The 23,944-nt window shown below is 37.6% G+C and overlaps 1 protein-coding gene and 1 long non-coding RNA gene across 2 annotated transcripts; both read right to left on the bottom strand.

Moving 5' to 3' along the window:
* Positions 1-1,929: 1,929 nt before the first annotated feature.
* On the bottom strand, positions 1,930-9,212 carry LOC135737442 (uncharacterized). The gene is made up of 4 exons (XM_073812625.1): positions 8,932-9,212; positions 8,334-8,492; positions 8,113-8,205; positions 1,930-2,253 (listed from the first exon to the last, which is right to left on the bottom strand). Exons 1-4 carry the CDS (start codon positions 9,073-9,075, stop codon positions 1,930-1,932), a joined length of 720 nt encoding a protein of 239 aa, XP_073668726.1. The 5' UTR covers positions 9,076-9,212.
* Positions 9,213-9,324: 112 nt separating this feature from the next.
* LOC135744556 (uncharacterized) lies at positions 9,325-14,774 on the bottom strand. The gene is made up of 3 exons (XR_012335353.1): positions 14,572-14,774; positions 12,586-12,625; positions 9,325-9,893 (listed from the first exon to the last, which is right to left on the bottom strand). It is a non-coding gene; the product is annotated as an uncharacterized lncRNA (long non-coding RNA).
* Between the last annotated feature and the right edge of the window lie 9,170 nt (positions 14,775-23,944).

Below are 23,944 nucleotides of genomic sequence, written 5' to 3'. Positions count from 1 at the left end.
CTCGGGAGCCGGTTGCTTGTTCTCCTGACAGCATCAAACTCTGTCATGCTAACACATTGACCCTAGGGGATCTCATAAAAACTTTCCATTATTTGACTCAAAGTTAACGAAAATCGAGCAGGACCAAAACATTTTACAGCTGTTCGCTGTGAAAAATGTTAAGCAACAATGTCCCAAGAATAACCGCAGCATTGACTATATGACAAAGTAAGTGTTTTGGTTAATGTCATTAATGTTTATTTTTTTTAATCAGTGTATGCCACTAGTCAACTTAATGAATATAACATGGCAAAGATGAATGCACATTTATATATTGATTCAAAAACTTTTTGCATTTGTGGAAAAAATAATTCATATTTATAATAAATCTTTGAAAATCAAGTTATGGATTTGAATTTTTTATGTTTTTATAACCTAAATATGCACTGTAAAAAGTAATTTGTTGACTTTACTTAAAAAAACTTAGGAAACCGATTGCCTCAAATTTTTAAAGTAAAGTTCACAATCAATTTTTAAGTTGTTGTAGCTGAAAAGAAATGTGTAAGGAAAACTCATATCATGGTAGTACACTTGAGTACAGTTAACGCAAAATCATTAGTTATTTTGACTAAAACAATGTTAGTCCAGACAACTCATATAATGGTAGTACACTCGAGTACAGTTAACACAAAAATCATTAGTTATTATGACTTAAAAAATGATAGTCCAGATAACTAATATCGTTGTAGTAAACTAGAGTACAGTTAATGCAAAATCATTAGTTATTATGACTAAAAAAATGTTAGTCCAGACAACTTATGTCATGGTAGTACAGTGAACTCAAAAATCATTAGCTCCTTTCACTAAGGAAATATCAGTTCAGAAAACAAAGTTATGCTCAGTTAGCATTACTCATTAAGGCAAGTTATCCTTACAAGGCTAAGTGTTCACAATACTAAGGAAATCTTAGGAAACCGATTGCCTTAAAATATTTGAGTAAACTTTACCCAAATATTTTAAGTTGTTGAAACAAAGAGAGACAACAGTTTGAATGAATCACTGAAACACTTTATTTGATCAAAACAGATCAATACAGTGAACTGCACATTCAATACAAAATGCTCAACTAAAGCCTATGAAGGCTGTAAACACATTCAAATACTAAAAACACCTGCTTTTAATTTTTTTTAATTAAAAGCAATCTAAGATCTTTAGTGCCTCTCTGTGTGTGAGAGTAAGAATGAGTGAAAGAGTGAGAGAGACACACTTCACTTGATCAAAATAGATCAATACATTGAACTGAAGAGAAAGAGAGAAGCTTTGCTCCATCAAAACATATCAATACAGTGAACTGTACATCTAAAACAAAAGGCTCAACGAAGGCTGTAAAACACTTTCGAATATGGAAACACCTCCATAAATTAAATGAAAATAGGGCTGCATGATAAATCGCATGTGAATGTCACGCACATCTTGTCAGTAATGCCGGTTTCTTGATTAGTAATAAAGCGCCATCAGCTGCTTTCATATGGAGCGGCATTTACTACACAGAGCCGTAGTTCACTGACAAGCTGGGCCATATCGCAGGCGATATACGTCCGAGATAATTAATGTGAAATTGCCCCGATTGTCAGTGAACTACGGCTCTGTGTAGTAAATGCTGCTCCATATGAAAGCAGCTGATGACGATTTATTACTAATCAAGGAACCGGCATTACTGACGAGATGCGCGTGACAATCATATGCGATTTATCGTGCAGCCCTAAATGAAAAGCAATCTGAAGAGAGGGAGAGACACTTCAATTGATCAAAACAGATCAATACAGTGAACTGCGGATCTAAAACAAAAGGCTCAACAAAAGCCTATGAAGGCTGTAAAACATTTCAAACATTGAAACATCTTCATAAATGTGCGTGTGTGTGTGTGTGTTTGTAAAACAAAGAACTTCACTACTCACTGCACAGAAGATTTTTGAGTGATTGAATTTTGGGCCTTAAAGTCTTGTGACCCAGTGAGAGTAGAACTCTTTGGATAAAGTCCATCGTGTTCTTAATCTGTTCCGGGTATTTCAAATTCAGGGCATAAATAAGCCCGAACAGTTGGCAAAATGCAGCTGGAAGATTTTCCAGATGATCCATGACAATCGTGCCCTCTAGAATAAGAGCAGTTGCTGAAGACTCCAGATTCAGCGAGTCAGGAAGAGGTGGGGTACCTTCAGGGATTACAGTTAGGATCCCAATGGAGGTGTTGGCAAGGTCCGGTTCATCACAGTCCTAAAAACACAATTACACGAGATATTACACAATTTCACATTGACATACAACCTTGCATTTAGGTAGAAAACACACAACAGCCACTTTAGAAAAGAGGTTGATAGGTAGTCATTCTTACACTGGTCATTTGCACTGTAAAAAATGTATATTTTAAAAAATTGTGGAAACTGAAAGTTAAGTATTGACTCAACATAATTGCTTTCAAATAATTCTCCACAAACAAAAAATTCATTGTGGCAATTAAAACTTAATGTATAGGGGTAAAACAAAAACATATATTCAAAGAACATATTCAACTCTGCTCAGCCAATTTATCGTGTCAAATGAAAAAACTGAGTTGACTGAACGTAGTTTGAGCCAGAAAGCGTATGGGCATGCACCTGAAAATAATTGGCTTCAGTGTTTTTAAATGTGGGTGCACGGGAGTTGATGATCGACATTTTCACAATAAAGTTATGGTAAGTTAAAATTAGTGAAAATCTGAAAAATTACAGAATACAAATAAAAATCATATTGCAGAGCCAGATTTTGTTTGTTTGTCATAAAACAGATATGTTTTCTCCTCAGTGTAACGCACTGAGCTAACAACGCTTCATTTAGTGAGGAAATAGCAAGGCCACTACAACTTTCACAGTGAGTAGATTACATTTATATTTATTATATAATATATTTGTGTGAAAATCTATTAGCTTTTTCGAGATTTATGCACGGTTTGTTATTAAGAGCCGCTGAGCCGTATGACGCCCACACGTGCACACTACATGAAAGGCTGCTTGCGAACCTGCCCTTTTCTAGAGATAAAATGTCATGTTTTTTAATTAATTAATATATTACAAGTGTAGGGGCATCTGTAGTTGACCTGGACGTCACGAAGCGGGCGCATTGTTTACATGTATTAAACTACATGCAGCACTGCGCAGACAAATCAACCTATTACATCAGTTAGGCGAGAGCCTTTCAAAAGCTGATCACTCTCGCGTTACATTGATCTCATGTGCCAATCGATCTGCGCAGCACATGCTGTCGTCATCTTGCAACAGGAAATCCACGAGGGGTAGATATGAAAGCGACGCTCTCTGTCTCAGCTGATGTTTATATTCCTTGACTCAACGGCTCAAGTCTCAAATAAGTGCACGGACACCGACCAAAACGGACGAGATGTTTAAATAATCAACGCGTTGACGGTACTGTAAGTAATCGAGTTCAAAACCAACACGAAGTAGCGCTTAGTATACAGGTTTGCTTGAACAATGCAAATCCCTTAGAAAATTAACCATAGTTTTACTGTTGTTTGTGTTGGATAACCATATAATCACACATTTACTAAAGTCTCACTACAGGAAACATAGTTTAACTAAGATATTTTCAGTGAAACTATAATAAAGTAATGAAAAATTCCCAATACCAAAATAACTGTATTTCTATAAATCTGTATTTTCTTTTTTCATAATGTTGAACAGCAAAATAGCTAAGAGCAGCAGTTTTTCAAAATGTTCAGAAGTGTAAACTTGGAGGATATTCTGTATTGATCTGGTTTTATTTATTTTATTTTATAGTGTTTTGACAATTTTGAAAATATTTGTAAGATGTTTAAAGAAGTAGTTTCATAAGCTCTTACTTGGTGTGAGAATGTTAAATTCAAGTGAAATTGTGTGAATTTTTTTACAATTTTAAGGTATTACAAATAAATAAAAAATGAATAAAATGTTACAAAATAGTTTTTCTTTTTCTATTACGACAACGAGAAATAAACAAATCAGCATGGTTCCTTACCAATATAATTTAACCAGATTGGGTAAATTAAAAGAAGAATGCTACCATAATTTAAAAAAGTTATTTGGGCAAAAACCATGGTTTCTTATTTTTAATTGGCTCAACCTGTTATTTCCCATTTAGTTAAATGTTTACAGATCGTTGCCACAATTGATAAAATTCAATTCACAGAAAATCTATTGGCCCAAGTGAAAAATTTCAAGGTTACCAGTCACTAGAAAATTAGTTAGAGCGGCAATTTTTTTTTACAGTGTGTGAGATTAGCAGAACCTCTCATTAAAGGTGCTCTAAGCGAATTCACACGTTTTAGACCTTAATTTTTTGTTACATACAGCAATCATCTCCTCACTATCTGCTTGCTGCCTGACCGCTGATCAAACTGTAAAAAAATACAATCTCTGTAAACAGCCCAGGCTCCACAAACGGCAATAAAAACACAGTGGCTCAACTTTACAACACGAAAAAAACAAGGTGTTCCAGCCAATAAACGACAACAAAAATGTGGGCGTGTTCATGAAAGCACGGAAGGGAGGGGGAGGAGTTAGCTACGCTCAGTTTGTTTGAAAACAGTTCAAGCATCAACAAAAAGTGACGTCGCACAGATTCGCTTAGAGCGCCTTTAACAACTGAAGATGTGGAAGAATATTTTTTTACAGGTACCATGAAACAGACATGCAAACTGATCAGGAGTTAGTGAAAAGGGTATGCGAGGATAGTGGGTCATATGACTGATGCTTTTATGCTTGCTGCTAACAAAGCATCCTACCCTAATGGAAGCATATGAAATGTACCCACACATGTTGGGCCTGATCCTTTTAAAGAACTCCAGTTAGATTGACACATTAGCCTTATTGAGATAGCCCTACCGTTTGCCCCACAGACGTGATAGAACAACATCTCCAATGTTTTCGTTGTAGCAAGATATTTTAAGACAACATTTTTACTAGTAAGTCACCATTGTTTGTTTGACCCATAATGCATTCTGGACTGGTCTATGTCACGGTCCAGAATGCAAGTGCTGCTACAAACATAAGGCAAATAAACTATAACATTATCAAGTAAAGCCATTACCTCAATTAGTGAGCAAAAAGTCTGCCATTCAGCCTTTCCAATTCGAGCCTGAACATGCGGTAAATACGGAGGAAGGTATATTTCTCTCGCTAACTGAGGTAAAGGCTTAACTTGATAATGTTATAGTTTATTTGCCTTATGTTTGTATCAGCACTTGGACCAGTCTACATCACATTACAGAATGCATTATGGGTCAAACAAACAATGGCAACTTACTAGTAAAACGCTGTCTTAAAATATCTTGCTACAACAAAAACATTGGAGTGTAGTTCTATCACGTTTGTGGGGCACACGGTAGGGCTAATCCAATAAGGCTAATTTGTCAAACTAGCTGGAGGTCCTTTTAACTTAAATTTGATCCGATAAGCATAACCTATGCATTACACATTGTACTGTGCAGTTTGCACTGCATGTCGAAATTGCATATGGCATATATGAAAATAATAGACTACTTTTATGACACTGTTGTTTCCAAATTTGGAGGTGCTGTGGCATTTGTAGTGCATGTGTTGTGACTAGGGTAGTTGCGGTGACAAAAGTTTCCCACCAGTTAATCAGCGTATGACAAACCAGGGGGAGGGGGCTTATAAATGCACATGTGCATATTTTACTTTCACTTTTGAATTAAACGCCACTGTAATTTAGTAGTTTACTCGTTTTTTATTTGTTAATTTTTTACTCATTATAACAAGTCACTTGATTGGTGGACAAAAAAGAACAAGAGCAACACCGTCATGACCGCAACCTTCTTAAAACTGATGCCATTAATGCGAGCGTGTCATCACAAACCCTCATGCGAAGAAAAGCATGCAATGTGGGTGTTAATGTAAAACTATGATGATAATAATAACCATTCGCAAACTATCGTCATAACTATTGCCATGAAAGCCCGCCATTGGCGATATGTCAGAAGATCGTCAATACACGATACTATCGTCTATCGGCACAACCCTAGTTAGTAATAAACAATCACTATATATATTAAGTGAAGTGTTTAATCGCCAAGTATCAATTCTGTAGACATGTTTACATCTTATTTTTAAACATTAAACCTGTTGTCTTTTACAGTTTTTTGTGTTTTATTTTTTGCTGACAGTTCATTCTTTTTAGATTTTACAATCTCATGAAACAATGTAAGATTTCCAGGGAACCCTTAAGATTTTGTTAATTCAGGAAAACATGGAATCTATTTTTTTTGTGAATTCAGTAAATGTTCTTTTCAAGAGTCGCAATATATTGCCATTTATGATTTTTATTGTAATAACACAATCAAATTAAACTTTACCTGTTTTTTTTTGGTGTTGAAATGTTTGTTCATATGAAGAGAACAAGTATCACTTTGTTTGTGTTTATCTGAATTCTAAAAAATAAAGGTTAACATTAAACTTGTATACACTGTGTCTTTAAAGAGTTTACCCAAAAATGAAAATAATCTCATTAATGACTCACCCTCATGTTGTTCCAAACTCGTAAGACCTCCATTCATCTTCTGAACACAGTTTAAGATGTCCAAAAATAACAAAAATTACAACTTTAATCAGCATTGTCTTCTCTTCCGCATCTGTTGTGAAGCACATGTGCGAGACTAAAGTCATGTGACTGCAGTAACACGGATGACGTATGACGTGGCTGACGTGTTATCTGGTGCACCCCAGCTGTTTTTTTGTTTTGTTTTTTGTGCACCCTGGCTTCGTTTATGGCTGTAAGTTTGAAAAAAAAAACGTTCGTAAAAATTTCTGAGAACAACACGTCATCCACATCACAGCAGTCACGTGACTTTAGTCTCACGCATGCGCTTCACAACAGACTCAGAAGAAAAGACAATGCTGAATAATTTTAATTTTTGGACCTTCCTGGACATTAGGGGTGTAACGGTTAAAATTACTCATGGTTCGGTGCATATCACGGTTTTAGGGTCACGGTTTCGGTATGTTTCAGTACACTTTGGTCACAAAAATAAAAACTAAGCTGTTTTTAACTTCTGCCAAAATCAACATTTTCACTTCCCTGCTGAAAAACAGCATCAAACCAGCATAGGAATTATGCTGCTCTATGCTGATTTGATGCTGGTTTAGCTGGTGGTCACCAGCATACCAGCACCAAAACACAACAAATGCTTGTCTTGCTGGTATGCTGCTTTTTGCAGCAGGGTTAAGAGCACTTGTTATACTACATGTACCAATTTACTGTGCATGGACCAGCATGGGAATTATGTGCGTCCCGAACCGTGGGAGGATAACGGGACGATTCGATTCTTTACCGAGAACCGTTACACCCTTACTGGACATGGACAGTATTTTCAATGAATGGTCAACAAGCTCTCTGACTAAATACAAAACATCTTAAACTGGGTTTCGAAGATGAACGGAGGTCTTACAAGTCTGAAACGACATGAGGGTGAGTCATTACTGACATTATTTTCATTTTTGGGTGAACTAACCCTTTAAGTATTTGTATACATAAATATTTTAAATTAATAGTCAAATTGAAAACTCTATGCAATGATGTTGCATTAGTTAACTACATGAACATAAATGTTAATAAATCAACAGTTATATAATTATGTTTTAGTATTTTCAAGATATTGTTTTCAAATACTATACATATAAATCCCATTAAAATTGATGTAAAAATAAGAACGCTACAAAAACCATATATGTTCAACATCACTTCCGGCCTGAGACGGGTGCCCTGAATTGTGTCGCTGGATATATATTGGTCTGTCAGCTTGCCCCGCACACTCTAAAAGTAATAAATGAAATCTGACTCCTGCTGCTCTGATGTGTCACGCGTTCAGCTCCGCTGAATTAACACAGTTGTTAGTGTTTGCCGTCTCTAACGAAACTAAATGATTTAATTACAAGAAAAAAATCAAAACGACAATGGAAGACGATGATGCAGTTGGCAAGTGATCTAAACGGCTGAACTCCCGGATCACCGGTTATACCGACCATCGCAACAAGACTAGTTGTGACCCCTCTCGGCCACTGTAAATTAGGACCTGAAACTACTTACAAAGCATGTCATGAAGAAGTCTTTGTTCTCATCTCCAAGTAGGATGAGAAGGCCACGGAGGACTGCTGTTCGCTTAGCAGTAACATCTGTATTCTGAAAGATAATTTCATACATAGCAGCCATAAATGGTTAAGGACCATCAATTAACAGCTTTGCAAATACAATGTGGTTGCACTATTTTGCTGACACCATTAAATAATTAATGTGCATGAGAAACTTACCCCCGGTGCGACTTGATGCAAATACGCCTTAAGTGTCTGGCCGGCACGTCCACCCTTGGACTTGAAAATGTCAAGACAGCGAGGAGTGTATTTGTCCAGTTCTTTAAAAAACTCAATTTTGAGGTTCTTGCTGGTTAAGCGACAGAACTCTGCCATAACCTAAAGAAACAGACAATGAGCATTTAATAAAGGCATTTTGGAGGTGTTTTAAGAACAAATCACTGGGTCACACTGTCCAGAAAACTAGCATTACACTAGCCTATAAAAGGAACATACATTACTGCAACTTCTGCATCGAATCAGATCTAATGAAAGCAAGCTGACAGTAAGGCACTTCACAAAGAATGGTAGGTAGCTTCATAGAACATTTTTAGCCATCAAGTACAGCAGTGGAACACTGAGACTTCGCATTTAGTTAGTTAGTATACTGTTTGATCAAACTCTGGAACTGCTATTTACAATAATGAAACCACCACTCTAGTTCATCCAAAACAAAACAGAAATGAGATCCAAATTGCTAAATACCAGACTTTTCCTTTAAGGAATTTTGATTTGAGTTAGGAACCTGGTACATTAAAGATGGAAAAGATTTTTTTACCTGACTTTCTGTAAAGAGTGCAGGCCACCTCTCTATTGTGTCCTTCACTGGAGGTTCAGAGTTCACCAACTCCTGTCTTCTCAAGGCATATGTGCTGTCCATAATCTTGGATATCAAAGTAGCAGTTGGACACCGTTTCTTCATCTCCTCTACAAGTTCCTGTCGTTTGGACTCCAGGCTGTTCTCATCTTCACCATTAGGAAAATTGGGAAGAAAATTGACTTCACATCGTTTGGGTTTTTTAGCACTTCTTTGAGGTGTTCCGCTTCTTTGTCCTTGATTTACAGCTACGTCTACACATCCAGCTCTGCGCAGTTTCCTGTGATAATTGGCAACTTTGAACTTAATGCTATTTTTCCAGGCTCCGCATCCAGTGGAGGAGGCTGGTTCAGTGAGACATGGATGTTTGTTAATCAGTGCACGTGCAACATCTTGGCACTCTTCATCAGTGATAAATGATTTGAAAGTAAAAATTGTCTCCACAACTTTCTGAAGTATCTCATGCTTCATTTCCTTGGGCACGGTAAAGTATGCTTTGTCTCTCATATACAGTAGGTTTCTTTGGCGTAATCTGTACTCTACATCCACAGGGAAATTGGGAATTTCAAAGATCTCTGGCCATGGGGATCGACTTGGAGGAGAGAAAATAGGGAGAATTTCTGTGTCTGCTGTAGATGTGGTTGGTGAGCTTTGTGTGCTTGGTGTGGCTGCTGGCACTAGGGGGATGATTTTTAAGGTTGCTTTGTCAAGCAGGTCAGCAATGTCAGTGAGGTTGACGAGAGCATTGTTGAATTCCGGATCCTCGTACTGAAGGGAGAACTTGTACTGAAGATCCAACACCACCTCAAGCTGTTGAACAAGTGAATCAAGGGTCTTTGGCTTCCCAGTAAGAGTAATTTTCCTGATATCAGTGTCATGTACAATTATCCTGAACGTTGTCTTCTCCATTTCTTGCTGTGATTCTGTAAAGGATTGATAAAAGTGCAATTTAGTTTCCGACCTCAAATCCTTCAGCATTCAATCAACAAAAAATATAATGTCTAAGGGTTACAAAAGTTTTTCCCCTAATTCTGTAGGCTGCCAGAGGAAACGGGTCATTAAAATCTGACAGCTTGTTGATTGACAGTACCGTAACATGACTGCATAGCTCATAAGAACGCAGATGCTCATTATACCATGATGTCAGATCTTTGCACACAAACAAAACATCACTGCTAATGACAAGAACTTTGTGAATTTGCTTAAATTCAGGTAGGCATGAAAAAGCACCAATAGACACAATCATGTCTGGACTGTATTTGATGCTGTCAATGCTAACAGATGATGCAACAAGGACAGTGTTCTGAGTTGCATACTTCTGTTTCAGCAAGTCCTGAATATTCTCAGGGAACGATGACACAAGAGAAACAGTCACCTTGTCCATTTGGATTTGTGGCTTGAAAAATGAACTGGAGTCAACATGGTGTGCCATCATTCTTTGATGCCGGACAGCCAGAGTTTGCGGGACATTTTTAAAGTTTTTTGTATTGCGGATGACTTGCTTAAAGAATTTGTGCTTCCCTTCAAACCTCATTGTCCACATATCTCTAAGTGGCCCATACATCCTCATCAAATGTGGATAATGCTCAATGAAATGATGTTTGGGTCGCAGTGTAAAATGAGGAAACGCTGTTAAAAGTAAATCTCTGTGGTCTGAGATCTTTGCGTCAAGAAAGTCAAGGGAATCTTCTGAATATTTGAATGACAATGCCAGTTCTAGGATATCTTTTAACAACATTAATATTTCCCATGTGTTGTCATTCTCTGGGACCTCAAAACCAATCATAAGTGGGAGAAGTCTTGTTAGTGCCCAGTTTTCGTGGGCATTTCCACCAATGGTACCTCTAGAGGCAAATGTGGCTGGGATGGTCTGAGGCTGATCAGTTCTGTCTGTGAATTTGTAGGGAAATGTTTTGATGGCTTGGTTCAACGACTCAAGGGAGATGTACTTCTTGGAGATTAAATCATTAATGCACAATGACATCTCTACAGGAATTATACCTTCCAAAAGGTCATGCATTATGTCGGGTGGAAATCCAGTGATCGTGTGGAAATGTTCCAAATTTTCTCTAAAAACGCAAGGAGCTTTCACACCATACTCTTTTGCCACATTTGGATTCTCTAAAACTTCAGAAACATGCCGGTCATGATCCTGACAGGTTCTGAGCTGAAATGCCCCTGACCGGACCTCTTTGTTTTGAATGTCACTCCGCTTTGCCATGCAAAATCGACACGGATGCTCCACCGTGAAACACTCCTGAAAACCACCTAAAGAGTGAGCACCCAGGTTATCAGCTGACACAAACAGCACAGTTCCTTTGACACACTCACCCAACTGCTCAACATAAACCCCATTCTTTTCTAGAGTTGCCAAGTCATGAAGTAGTGGGTGAAGGACATTAGCATAGCCACACTCTTTGACTGCACTTGCTTTGCATAACATTGCTAGCTGAATTGAGTGGAGAGAGGATCGGTGTTTTGCAGGAAGATTGGCAAGAACCCAATAAATGCCACACAGTTTGTGCTTTTTTTTTGAAGTGCCCAAAGGATTGGCAATCTCAAAGTCATCAATGTAGAAGCCAAGCGCTATCCTAAAGGCCTCAGTATTAAAGAAATCATTCTGGTGATAGTAAGTGCCATCTCTGTACGAGCTGAATCCATCAACAGCACCATCTTGACTGAGAATTTTATCAACAACATCTGGTCTGTTTAGGTATGTTTGCAACATCGGCAGAATTGGAACATATGTCAGCGACTTGTATTCAATTGGCATTACCAGTGGAAATTCGTTTAGGAAATATGATGTTCTTTTACTGGCTGTGGAGAGCACTTGGTCAGTATCAGTCATTTTAAAAAACAGGTTATTGTCTTTGATGGCATTCATAATTTCCCTCACAACTGACTCATTGTCAATGACACCATGTTCATTGAGGATAGCTTGAATGTCTTTACGCAGTAGGGGTTCTGATAGAAGAATAATTTGATTTAGTTGTTGGATTATCTCCTGTAGTGCCATGTCAGATATATGCAAGACTGCCTGAAGTTTAAGAAAGAGTGAAGCTAAATTATGCTCTAGTTGATGCTGTAAATCATCCAGATTTTCCACTGGAGCATCTTCCTCATTTTCCTCTATGGCAAAATCTGTGGGATCATTGCAAAGTGTTTCATCTGGATCAGAATTGTGAGGAGCAATTATGTGCAGGGCGATGTCAGGTTTCAATTCCTTCTCACTGAGAAGCCTATGATCTTTACTTTTATGAGCATTAAATGTTGAGTAGACATTGCTCTGAAACGTGCAATTTTTATATGGACAATTCACCATTTCCTGTTGTTTGAGATGTTGGCGCAAATGGGATAAAACAATAGTTTCTGTACATGGTTCTTCAAAATCACAATGAGGACAACGGAATACCACAGGGATTTCATCGGATGCACTCATCTGCCTATTGTGATTCCTTGTTAAATGCACTTTGAGGGCATTAAACGATTTGAACGATAACATGCAGTCTGCATGGAGGCAAGGAATTGGAGTAGTTCTGGTGTAGCTACCATGTTTTAAGCGGTAGTGTTTAAAGAGTTGAGCCCTCTTTTCAAAAGACAAGAAGCAGTACTTACACTTCCAGTCCATACCACGATTTCTGCTAATGATCAGAACCTACAAAAGAAACAACATAAAATGAATTAGTTTTATTATTCAGCCAACTACATTAATCATAGATACTGAATATAATCATAGCCATCCATCCATTTGATAACATACCTCAATATAACATCAAACTATAAATAAATAAATCTACAGCAGCATTATTAGTTCATGTTAACTAATGTAGCTAACTAATGTTTACTAATGAACCTTATTGTAAAGTGTTACCATGTTTATATCACAAAGTTAGGCTATATATTTGTCAGCATGGCACATTCAAGTACACAATGACACTAGATTAAAATTAAATGGGTTTAAATTAAATTAAATGTAGATTTCTAGACTAAAATATCATGTCATTTAGTTGAATAAAATTAGACTAAAACTAAATCAATTCAGATGACAAAAATATGACTAAAACTTTTAAATTTTTGTCAAAAGACAATGACAATGTTTAATCTGTGTTTGTTCTGCCAGGTAAAATTTGGTTTGATTTCTTTTCTAAATTAGGAAGTAAAACATCATTAACAAACTTTCTTGGTTTTCACTGACCTACAAATCTCTTTGTGTTGAGGACTAGTGCATCTTTGAGCCAACATTCAGTACGAGTAAAAATACTTGAGTACTTTTAAATTGGGTTACTTTAATACTTTTACTCAAGTCGTATTTAAATTGGTGACTTGTAACTTGTAGTGGAGTAATTTTTACAGTAAGGTATCTGTACTTTTACTCAAGTATGGCTTTCAGCTACTCTTTACACCTCTGCTTGTGCCAGGGCTAGCATTAGGGCTGCACGATTCGTGGAGGACTGCATGATTTTTCTCCATGGGAATTGAGATCCAGATTCTCTCAAACGATTCTCATATTTTCAACAAAAAACATTTATTGCACGAAAAACATTTATTGCACGAAAAATGTTTATTGTAAGAAAAATGTGCTACACCGGACTTTTAGTTATAATAAAGTGTCTTTAAAGTTGCTTTTCCTTCTTTTAGAAGATGAGAAACTTAAAATGTGTTGCTGTTAAACATAAACAACAGAATGTTGACACTAATAAATAAAAGTAATTGTACAAAAAAGGAGAGGTGCCATTTATGTTAATCAAACTGGTCATCTTAAAATTTTAAAAACACGAAACCTTTAAAGAACTAACCGATGACACAGAGGCCGTTTCTCAATCTGAAGGCTGCAGCCTTCCGGGGTCGCATTTCTACGCTGCATACGTCATCAAGACTGTCTTATTTCAGAATATGAAAAATTATAAAGTTTATTATTATTACTAGTTAATTGTAAATTGTTGTAATACGTTTATGACTTCCGAATGTAATGGTCAGTTAAGTTAAACCAGGCTCGATGACGTATGCAGCCTGCATACGGAGGCTGCAGCCTTCCGATTGAAAAACGGCCAGAGGTAACTTATATCCTTGCCTTGTTTCGAAACCAATATTGTTGCATCGTCACTCTCTCCGTCGCCACCAGGATTTTCCGCAATTGCGCACGTTTTCCCTCTCTTTTGTTTGAAAATTGCCGCTGCAAATCCATCAAGTAAATCGATGTGTTTAGGCTTGCTGCTTTGTTCCACGTCACGCGAGTGACAGCCAAATGCCGCAAATGAGGAGAAGAGATGAGAGAAACGATCGGGTCTGATTGGTGAATGAGTATGGGTTGGTTTTACAATGCGGGAGTGTAAGCAAGTTGAAATGACATAACATCTCGGTTGTTGTAATGTAAATACATGAACGCAGTATCTGAATACAGGAAAATACTAAACATGCAAGAGAATCGCGGTCATTTACAAAGAGGATCGCGTGTATGTATGAATCGAGATTATTGATTCATATAGTGATTTTTTTTTTTTTCGGTTAATCGTGCAGTAGCATCGCTAATCATAGCTTACATCAACTTTTACTAGCAGTGATTTTTAAATGGATTTCTCCAAATAGCATGCCAAACTCTACCTGTCGAGTAGAAACTTCGCCACTGAGGCATCAGTGGGAGGCCCAACCTGTGCTTTTAGCACACGCCAGCGTATGAAATAACGTTACTCTCCCAAAAACACTGGTCTTGTTTCTTTCTTCAGAGTCCTTTCTCTTCTTGACCTAAAATCTGTAGACACCTTTTCTATTGCGACCCTCAGACATTTTGAAATAAACACGACGAGAACGCAAACCGTTACTCACAACACCAACACCTGAAAGTGCGCATGGGCAGAAAGGTACGGACACGTACGACGGCCTACGTAAACATATTACTAGAATGATTGACAACTAGGAAGACCAATAGTCTTAAATCCACAAAAAAAGAACATCCTCCGCAATAACTTTAACGATAACAATGTAAAAAAAAGAATATAAGAATCTCCAAAATTAAAAATCGAATGCAACCCACCGAACGAATATAAAATTCTGAACTCCAGAACTTCTGCTTAACAGCTAAGCTAAAGTTTTCTGCACCATCGACAGTTATAAGCAACAGTTAACAAGCACATTGCGTTTGCCAATATCAATTCATATTTACAGTTTGAGAAAGTTCACCCGCAGGTTATGAGTCATCCAAAAATATTTTAATGATATTCGGGTCGTTTGAAAATAAAGATGCTAATTAACTATTTTAAACAATTGCTACTTTTAAAAAAATGCAGGCAAGGTTGGGACAATATTTATTGTAAAAAAAAATTGCGGTCCGAGTCGCGGGCGGGTTAGTTTAAAACGTCGGTCGGGTGCATCACTGCAAAGTCAGAATATTAATAGAACGTAGCACTGACTTTACTAAATTGTAGAAATACATTTAATTTACAAACAGACTTAAGTTTTCATAGATGGCCTCCCCAAATTAAACTTTTTGCAAGCTCTTACCTTCAAACAACTTGCCCGGACAAACGTTCTCTTGCCACGTGGTGATGGTGGGTGTCCAACGTCTCAAGAGGAACTGCGCATGTGCAATCTTCGAAGTCTGTCGATGTCTATCGAGTTTCCCCGAATATTGATGATGGTACTTTCTCACTCATACTTCTCAAGTAAAGGTTGCTTAAGTATGAATAGTTTAATTACTCTCCACACCAAAATGTCGTGTCAACGTATTGTAAGCTAGTAGAGTCAACAAATTATGTAGCAACTAGTTATCATAACTATTTATTTTTAAGTAAAGTTAGCTATTACATTTTACAGTGTGCTATGTGAAAGTTTGTAACAGAAAATAGTGGTTTTCATCTTGTCACTTTCTTGGTATAGAAAACATGTTTTTGTAACATTTATTGCGTTTTGGAACCAAACTCTTCAAATACGTTTATAATGCTTTATTTGCATTTAGTCAATTGCACTTAAATGGTAAATTCAAATCCTAACATGGAATCTTTCCTTCCAATACATGTATAGAAGCATATAAAACATAAATAGATAAAAACATACCTGAACTTTAATCAGTGGTCAATGAAATTATACAACATTGGCAAACAACAGCACAGCCTCGGACAGCTTTCACATAACACAAGAACGTTTTAATGTGTCACTGCGGACGTAACAAACAAGTTTACCTTCTCTTGAGCTGCTACATTCAGCCTCATGAAGGGCTTTCTTCTGGTTCGATGTGAATTTTAAGTAGCCTAATGCTTCACAGAATCTTTCTCAAAGGGGACATATCATGAAAATCTGACTTTTACCATGTTTAAGTGCTATAGTCGTATGATTGTATCAACCTAGAAAATGTGAATAAAAACAACCCAGTAACTTAAATATGGTAAACTATTTCCTGCAGGGATGTGAAAAAATAGGTCATTAGAATTTGGCTCCCCTTGTGATGTCAAAAGGGGATAATACCTTAATTTGCACTATCCAAACATGGCACTGCCATTTAGTTCAGAGAGAGAGAGAGAGAGAGAGAGAGAGAGAGAATAATTGACCCCACAATTGAGTTTTAATTTCAACAAACCACCATCATGGCATCAATCTACAATATGGCTCACATCTACAATGTGGCAATTTTAACATGTTATAATAAATTATCTTTGTGATAATTTGAGCTAAAACTTCTGTACTATAGGGACATCAAAGATTTATCTTACAAAAGTCTTGTGAAATGTCCCTTTTAAACGTTGTTGATTGCCAGCAGATTTTCTAACACTAAAGTACTGAGAAAGTACGACAGGGCTCACACAAACTGACAGGCTGAGGCAGACCTGATAACTTAAAGATTATCTAAAACTCAATCAAACTTATTAAACATCCAAGTTAATTTCTCAAGCACTGTTTTGTGTGTCTCATGTATATGTGTGTTTGAGTTCATGCTGTGATGTGCCGAACGACCCGTGTATGACATCACAGCACCACGAGAGTGACACAAGAACATTCAGACCTTCCTGTTCTTGAAGTGCTCTTATGTTACTGTGATGTCATACACCAACAGGTCTGTACAGCGGCTGTTTGAAGTCAAACACATCAAACACGCCAAATCACACTGACGTGTCTTGTGCTCAATGGATCTGGACTATTTGATCATGACAATGCATATTGACTTTGTTTAATAGGATTCGAAAAGACTTGGGGTTAAATCCAGGTTAAAAAGTGTGTTCGAGTACGAGTCAAGATGCACCCAAGTCCATGACAAATCTGAGTCCAAGACCGAGACCAAGTTTCAAGTAGACAAGACTGGAATAATGTTTTAGGATTCTTTGGTAGATGAATAAGTTTGGTGTTGATGATGTGTTTTAACCTGAATGATCCAGTTAAATGATCGGTGAAATGTTTCAGCATGTAAGCAATGTTCACCTGGTCCTGGATGAATAAGAGGTTTGCTGGACAGGTGGCAGAGGTTGGCAGCAGACATTTGCTTTAGTCTGTTGGGAGGTTATGTGATGATGACTTCAGCTTCACACTCACTAACTCATCTAATTACACAACTCCAGTGAAAGGGCACGGTTGCAAAAAAAGGTTAATTGCTTCATTTTCCTACCATATGTACACCCAGATCACAAGTCAAGATTTTATTTGATGCACACACGCAATTCCCAAACTATTTACTATTTACAATGGCTTTCTTTCTCGGTTTTATAAGCACTGCTTCATTTCTTGCCGTTGTGTCCCCACGCTTTTAAAAGCCCTTTATACTGAGGTCATGTTCTTCACGGAAGGACTTTGAAACCTCACGAAAGGTCAGCCGTGTCTGGATGAGCATCTCTTGCCAAACAGTCTCGCACAGAGAGAAAAACCCAGCACATCCGTAGGGAATTGGAGACATTACACGGATCATTAGCTCCTGATATAGAGGAGGGAGTGTCGACTGGCTTAATGATGCTTTGATAAGCTGTTTTCATGAGGTAAACATAATCTGTAAGCTTTTCACACTATTTTGTACTCTGCACTTTTTGCTGTGAAACAAAACTGTCACTGGCTTGTTTGCAATACAATCAACAACTGCAAATAAATCATTAAACTGAATTCAGACTGATTTATGATCACATGACAGGTTCTTTCTGATTTTATTTAAGAAATGATCTTGTTGTTTTTGTGTGATTCATTTAACCACAGAGATTTTCCTCAAATTTACATTACATCCAGCAGACTCAAGTCATCTCAATCGTGTCAGTCACATCAATACCCCTGTATGCTTCTTCCACATGGAAACATAGCACAGCTTCACACACAAACCTAATTTCAGTTTACACAGATTCATTAACGTTTCTATTCATTCAGCCTTCAGCTGTATTTAGGACGTCTCTCACCCTAAACCTTGTTTGTTCAAACAAATCAATTCAGGAAGTCTATGGCCCTGATTTACTAAGATCCCACATAAAGGCTGGTAATTTACTTTGGCATTTAACAAACAGCGTGTGCAACTTGTGAGGTTCTTGCTGGTAATTTACTGAGTACATTTGTGCAAATAGCTACACATGTAAATAGGTAAATATACGCCAAGGAGCTCTAAATGACATATTCATTAGATGAAGCTCTTGACAGCTATTTCACACATCTGAAACACATGCAGTCTTCTTCACAAACAAGTTAGCAGATCGGTTTTGTACATGAGTGCAGCAGTCGTCTCAAACTCCCGGCCCACGGGACATTTGCGTCTGCTTTCAACAATATAACATAATCTGGCCCGCAGAAAGGTTTGATTTTTTATTTAAACGTTTAAGGGTTCACATGTTGTATCTAAGAATGAATGTTAAAGACGAGTCAAGGCGTTTCTTACTTTCCAAATGCTCGGGAGGTTGCGTTCCTGTGGCATGGCGTCTTCCGTTGCTATGCAGCCATGAGCTCTCCATAATGGTGAAGATAACGGAATGCGTGATCGGATTTTAATTCCTCATCTGCACCTCGTGTCAATCATATTATTGTCACCATGCTATAAGTTAATCTGGTCGAGACTTTGTAATGTTTGTCCAGAGAAGATTTGTAACTTCCGGGTGGATCCTTAGCTGTTACTCAGAGAAGAGCTCCAGTGGGTTGAGTTCACACCAGGTCAAGGCATTGGGAGGCAGAGCGGTAGATGTAATGCAACACATATTAAACTAGAATGAGATAAAGAGCCATCAAAGTGTCCAGGTTAGGAAAAGATGAGAGATGACAGAAACGTACGAGAATAAAAGTATGTATACTGCTATATATAATGAAGTATATCATGAAGCATATCTATACCTGTATGGCTATATTATTATGTAGCTTGCTATGCAATTACACATAGAGCAGTGACACTGACTACCCATTCAAATTTTTTAGGATCACGTTCACTTTTAATAATTTTCCAAATATTACAATAATAGCAAATTCATTAAAACCATTGAATAACAGAGATGGAACATAATTCAGTCAAAACTGTGACTGAAAAATATCCTTAATAAATCAAAACAAAAGTATAATTAAAAAAGTATAATAGTTCATAAATGTATTTAGAAATTTAATTTGTTATTTTAGTGCAATGTTTTAAGTTATTTGAGATACGGTTAGGAAAATATTTACTTATATAAAATAATGTTAAAAAGATATATACCACTGCTTTTCATATCGTATTATATCATATGTTAAATAAAATAATTTAAATAGCACATTTACAGAAATATTGCGGCCCTCCGATGAAATGTCAATCTCGGAAATGGCCCCAAGCCAGTTTGAGTTTGAGACCCCTGGTGTACAGTATTTATCTACGCATATACAACACAACAAAGTGTTTTTATTTTGACTAGCATAAATTTTAAACATATTTCCACTATTAAACAAAATGAATACATGAGGGTCAAACATTTTTACCTTAATGACAAGATGACAAGTCTATCAATCTTCTTTATCCAGGGAAAAGTGGAGGTTTGGTACAGCAATCAATAATGTCACAATTAGAAGCCCTTAGTATTGAATCACAAGACCTGCACAGCTGGAGCGACTCTCCGTTCGGCCCGCATCATGCCAGCTGCCCGGCCTGACATTAACCAGTTCCTCATGGGACATGCTGACATTTCCTCCAGCTCACTGAGGCAGTGTGTGTGCGCGCGTGCGTGCGTGCGTGTGGGTTTGTGTGTGGGCCACTCACCTTGACTTAGTGACCTGGAACTGAATCCAACTATGGGAGTCCCAAAGGCACCTGAGAGATCCACATGAAGAGCTGAAGTCTCGATGTCTGTCAACACTCATCAGTGCAGCAGTGAGCTAATGGCAGGCAAAGTGGCTCTGTGGCCTGAGACGATTTGGGATAATGCAGAACCAGGCCGCATGCATGACCGGAGTTTGGCCCGCAACCTGCTTTGACTGTGAGGAAGAATGGATTACTAAGATCCACTTACACAAAATACTTTTCATAGTGTTATTCAATTGAATCACTGAGCGTTTACTAAATAAATACAAAAAATACAAAAATCAAATATTATAAAAATTGCAAGTTACACTACAGCGTACAAACAAAATGGCGCTGACTAGACTGAGACTATTTAGGAGCAATACTGTTTATTGCTAAAAAAGCTCGTTGGAAATTCAGGCTCTGCCTACATTTCTGTATAACCTGAAATGTGTTGCTTCTGGTACATATCGCTGCATCTTTCGGTTACAAGAGGCACAGGAGGCACTTGTTTTCATTCAAGGGGTTCATTCAAGGTTACAAAGCAGACACTACTGAACATTCATATTCTTATATTTTGTGTTATTCATGACCCTAAACAAATTTTTCTGGGATCTTTATTTAACACATTCTGTGTTCCTAGAGGGCAACTAATTAAAATCGCAATGCATTCATTCCACATTAATAAAAGAATAGCAATGCTAACTACAGAGAGAAAGAGAGAGAAAAAAATAAGGATGTTTTCTTTTATTGTTCATTTTTTAATCATCTCAAATGAAATGGAAAGAGCAAAATTTAAGTTTTGCCAAAAAACATCTAAAAGAAAGCTTGTGTGCAAAAAATCTGAACATTAGCAGCTATGACATCTGACATGAGCAAAAGATATAACTGAAGCAAGAATCACTAAATCATTTGAATTGCCACTCATTTTATCACAACTACTCTTAAAGGTCAAGAGAAGGTTCAGTTTTCCACACCCCACTTCAAAACCGAACCAATCGATGGTGACACTAATCACAATGTTATGAGGACAGATATTCGCTGACCACCGATAAACTCTGACAGTCATAATGTCTCTATAATATTGTGTCCTAATGGTTGAGGATGATCTCTTTTTGTCTGACAAATGGTGTTATGGCTGTTTGCAGGTGATAAGTCAAGCAGATGCATTTCTAGCATCTGTGAAACAACACTGTTTAGAATATCATTGTGTAATAATTAATTACAGTTAAGTCATAACGTGTGAAATAATATAGCATCATCTGTGAGTGGATTCATTGTCAAGAGTTTTTCACATGATCAGTGGCCAATTATTCCAGATACTCCTAAAAACATCAAACGAGTCCAGGAGGGTGGTGAAGCGAAGGCGGGACCAGGGGAGGGAAGGTGGGTAAATCTCTCCTCTGCTCACTTGCTTGTTGGATTACCATCTGTACTGTTGTTAATAAACCTTGTAAACGATCACACCCATCTTGTCCTTTTCTGTCCATGACAACATGTCAGTGTTCAAACTAATCTAGACTGGGGGGCAGAGATGGAGGTCTTTTCGGGTCCAAAGATCTGTACCTTAGTCAGTCGACTTTTCAGACAAACCGACCTGATACAGACGCAATAATATTAAACTGTCTGGCCAGACAGCAAATTCTTTCAAACCCGATTGGAGCCGAATGTAAACAGCATTGGCCAAAAATGCACATTTTTATATATGAATTAAACTTTATCAATTTGTTTATATATATAATATGTAATATTACTACATATCAGTGTTGAACTTTGTTGTGAAGAGTCGGAATTAGAATGTTGTAGGTATTTTAAGTTAACATTAAGTGTAGGTAGTGTATAATTAGATTGAAGTGAAACAGCAAAAGTGCATTTAAAGTAAAGTGCATGTGTGTCAAAAGATGCTCAACATGGCCATGACATTGAAATATGGAAACAAGCCTAACATAAATCAAGTGAAGAAGATAACATCATTGTCAGCTGCATGCAAAGTTTTTTCAAATAAACATCATTTGTCAAGTTTCTGTATCTTGCCACCTTGGGAAGAGATGTAAATGGATATGTAGAAGTTGCTTCTGTAAAGTGAGAACTGATCAAAATCAAAGTTTATGCTGATGCGTGGAATTTTCAAAATAAAACTTCACCGAGATTCATCAGGCTTTTGAAATGTTTTTTTTTTCTTTTGGTAGGAAACCATCACTGATGCATCTGTACATTCATCTTAAAACTGAAGATTTTCATCCCATGAATAGTGAAATCATTGAAGAGAGAAGAATGTTCCGCCCAATCAGGGCTTTGAACACCCCTCTAATTTCTCCTGCCAAGAGCCCACTTATAATTGGCAGTGTATTAACAAGCAAATTGCAATAATTATTGGGTTTAAATGGATGAGGAATGATATTATCTTTAATGGGGGAAAGCTGGCATCATTTGCATTTCCTCAATCTGGAGATATAATGGATGCAAATTAGTGGGGAAAAGACTGTAAACTAGTTGAATTTCAAAACATTGCAAATATGGGTTTTGCTTGCCAAAACACAGCAAGTCTGGCCAGGAATACTTTAAAAAGTAGAAAAACAATAAATTCAAGTTTTATATTGATATAATAATAATAATGATAAATAATGTTGACCTGAAATTGCTGTCTAAACACAATACCAAGGTGTCTATGGTATATTCAATGTCAATTTGTAAATCATATATAGAACCACACCTATTTATTTGCACTTAAAACTTATTTTTTGATCACTGCGCAAACTTAATCAGACTTAAATCACTCTGATTCTGAACATACATAAATGATTTTTACATCATTTAAAGAGCACCAATGGTCCGATTCACGATTTTACATTTCATTTGGTGTGTGTGTATTAGTAAGTAAACAATATGCAAAAGGTACAAACCCCAAAGTAAACGATGACGGGAGTCATAGGCTACAATGTAATCTCTTTTCTTGGACTACAACAAACACACGGATTGTAGGCAACAGTTTAATTCCTGGGATTGGTGATGTAGTGTTAGGAACTACACAACACGGGAATCCCAGAACAGAGGGTTTTTAATCAGGTATGTATATGAGACAAACACTCAATGTCTTCAGATGATATGTGAAATGTATAAGAGAAAAACACTCAATGACTTCAGATGAAATGCAAAATGTATAAGAGAAAAACACTCTGTGTCCATGTGAAAAGGTGCGGGGAACTGGAAACACTGGAGAGGTGAAACACAGCGATATCCTCTTGTAGGGCTCAGATGTGGGAAACTCAGCCGGACTGTAAGACATCCACAATAGTCCGTCAACACAGACGAGTTCCTGGCGGGCACGGAGAGAGAGAATCCTGGCGGGGCACAGAGAGAGAGAGAGGCGGTCAGAGTCTTCAGCAGAGTCCGTGCTGGATAGCGCACAGCGGCAGTCTGAGTCTTACGCAGAATTACGCGCCCGAGAGCGCACTGCGGCTGGACAGCGCAAGATGGAGACAGGCGCTTGGAGAATCCACAGACAGAGTGTTCACAGAGGCTTGATGGTAGACACACCACTCGGGAGAGACTGACAGCGGGGCGGGGAATCTAAAGGTGTAAAGGCAGCAGAGAGCACGGAGAGTAATCCAAAATCTATTACAGGAGACAGATACTACGACAGGACAGGACAGGACAGGACAGGACAGGACAGGACAGGACAGGACAGGACAGGACAGGACAGGACAGGACAGGACAGGACAGGACAGGACTAGGACTAGACAAGCTAGCAGGCAGGAACATACAAAGACGAACTTGCAAAGAACAAAGGAA

This window comes from Paramisgurnus dabryanus, chromosome 18, assembly GCF_030506205.2.
Source record: "Paramisgurnus dabryanus chromosome 18, PD_genome_1.1, whole genome shotgun sequence".
NCBI classification, from domain to species: Eukaryota; Metazoa; Chordata; class Actinopteri; order Cypriniformes; family Cobitidae; genus Paramisgurnus; species Paramisgurnus dabryanus.
Note: the sequence above shows the minus strand (reverse complement) of the source record. Positions and strands in the feature narration are given on the sequence as shown.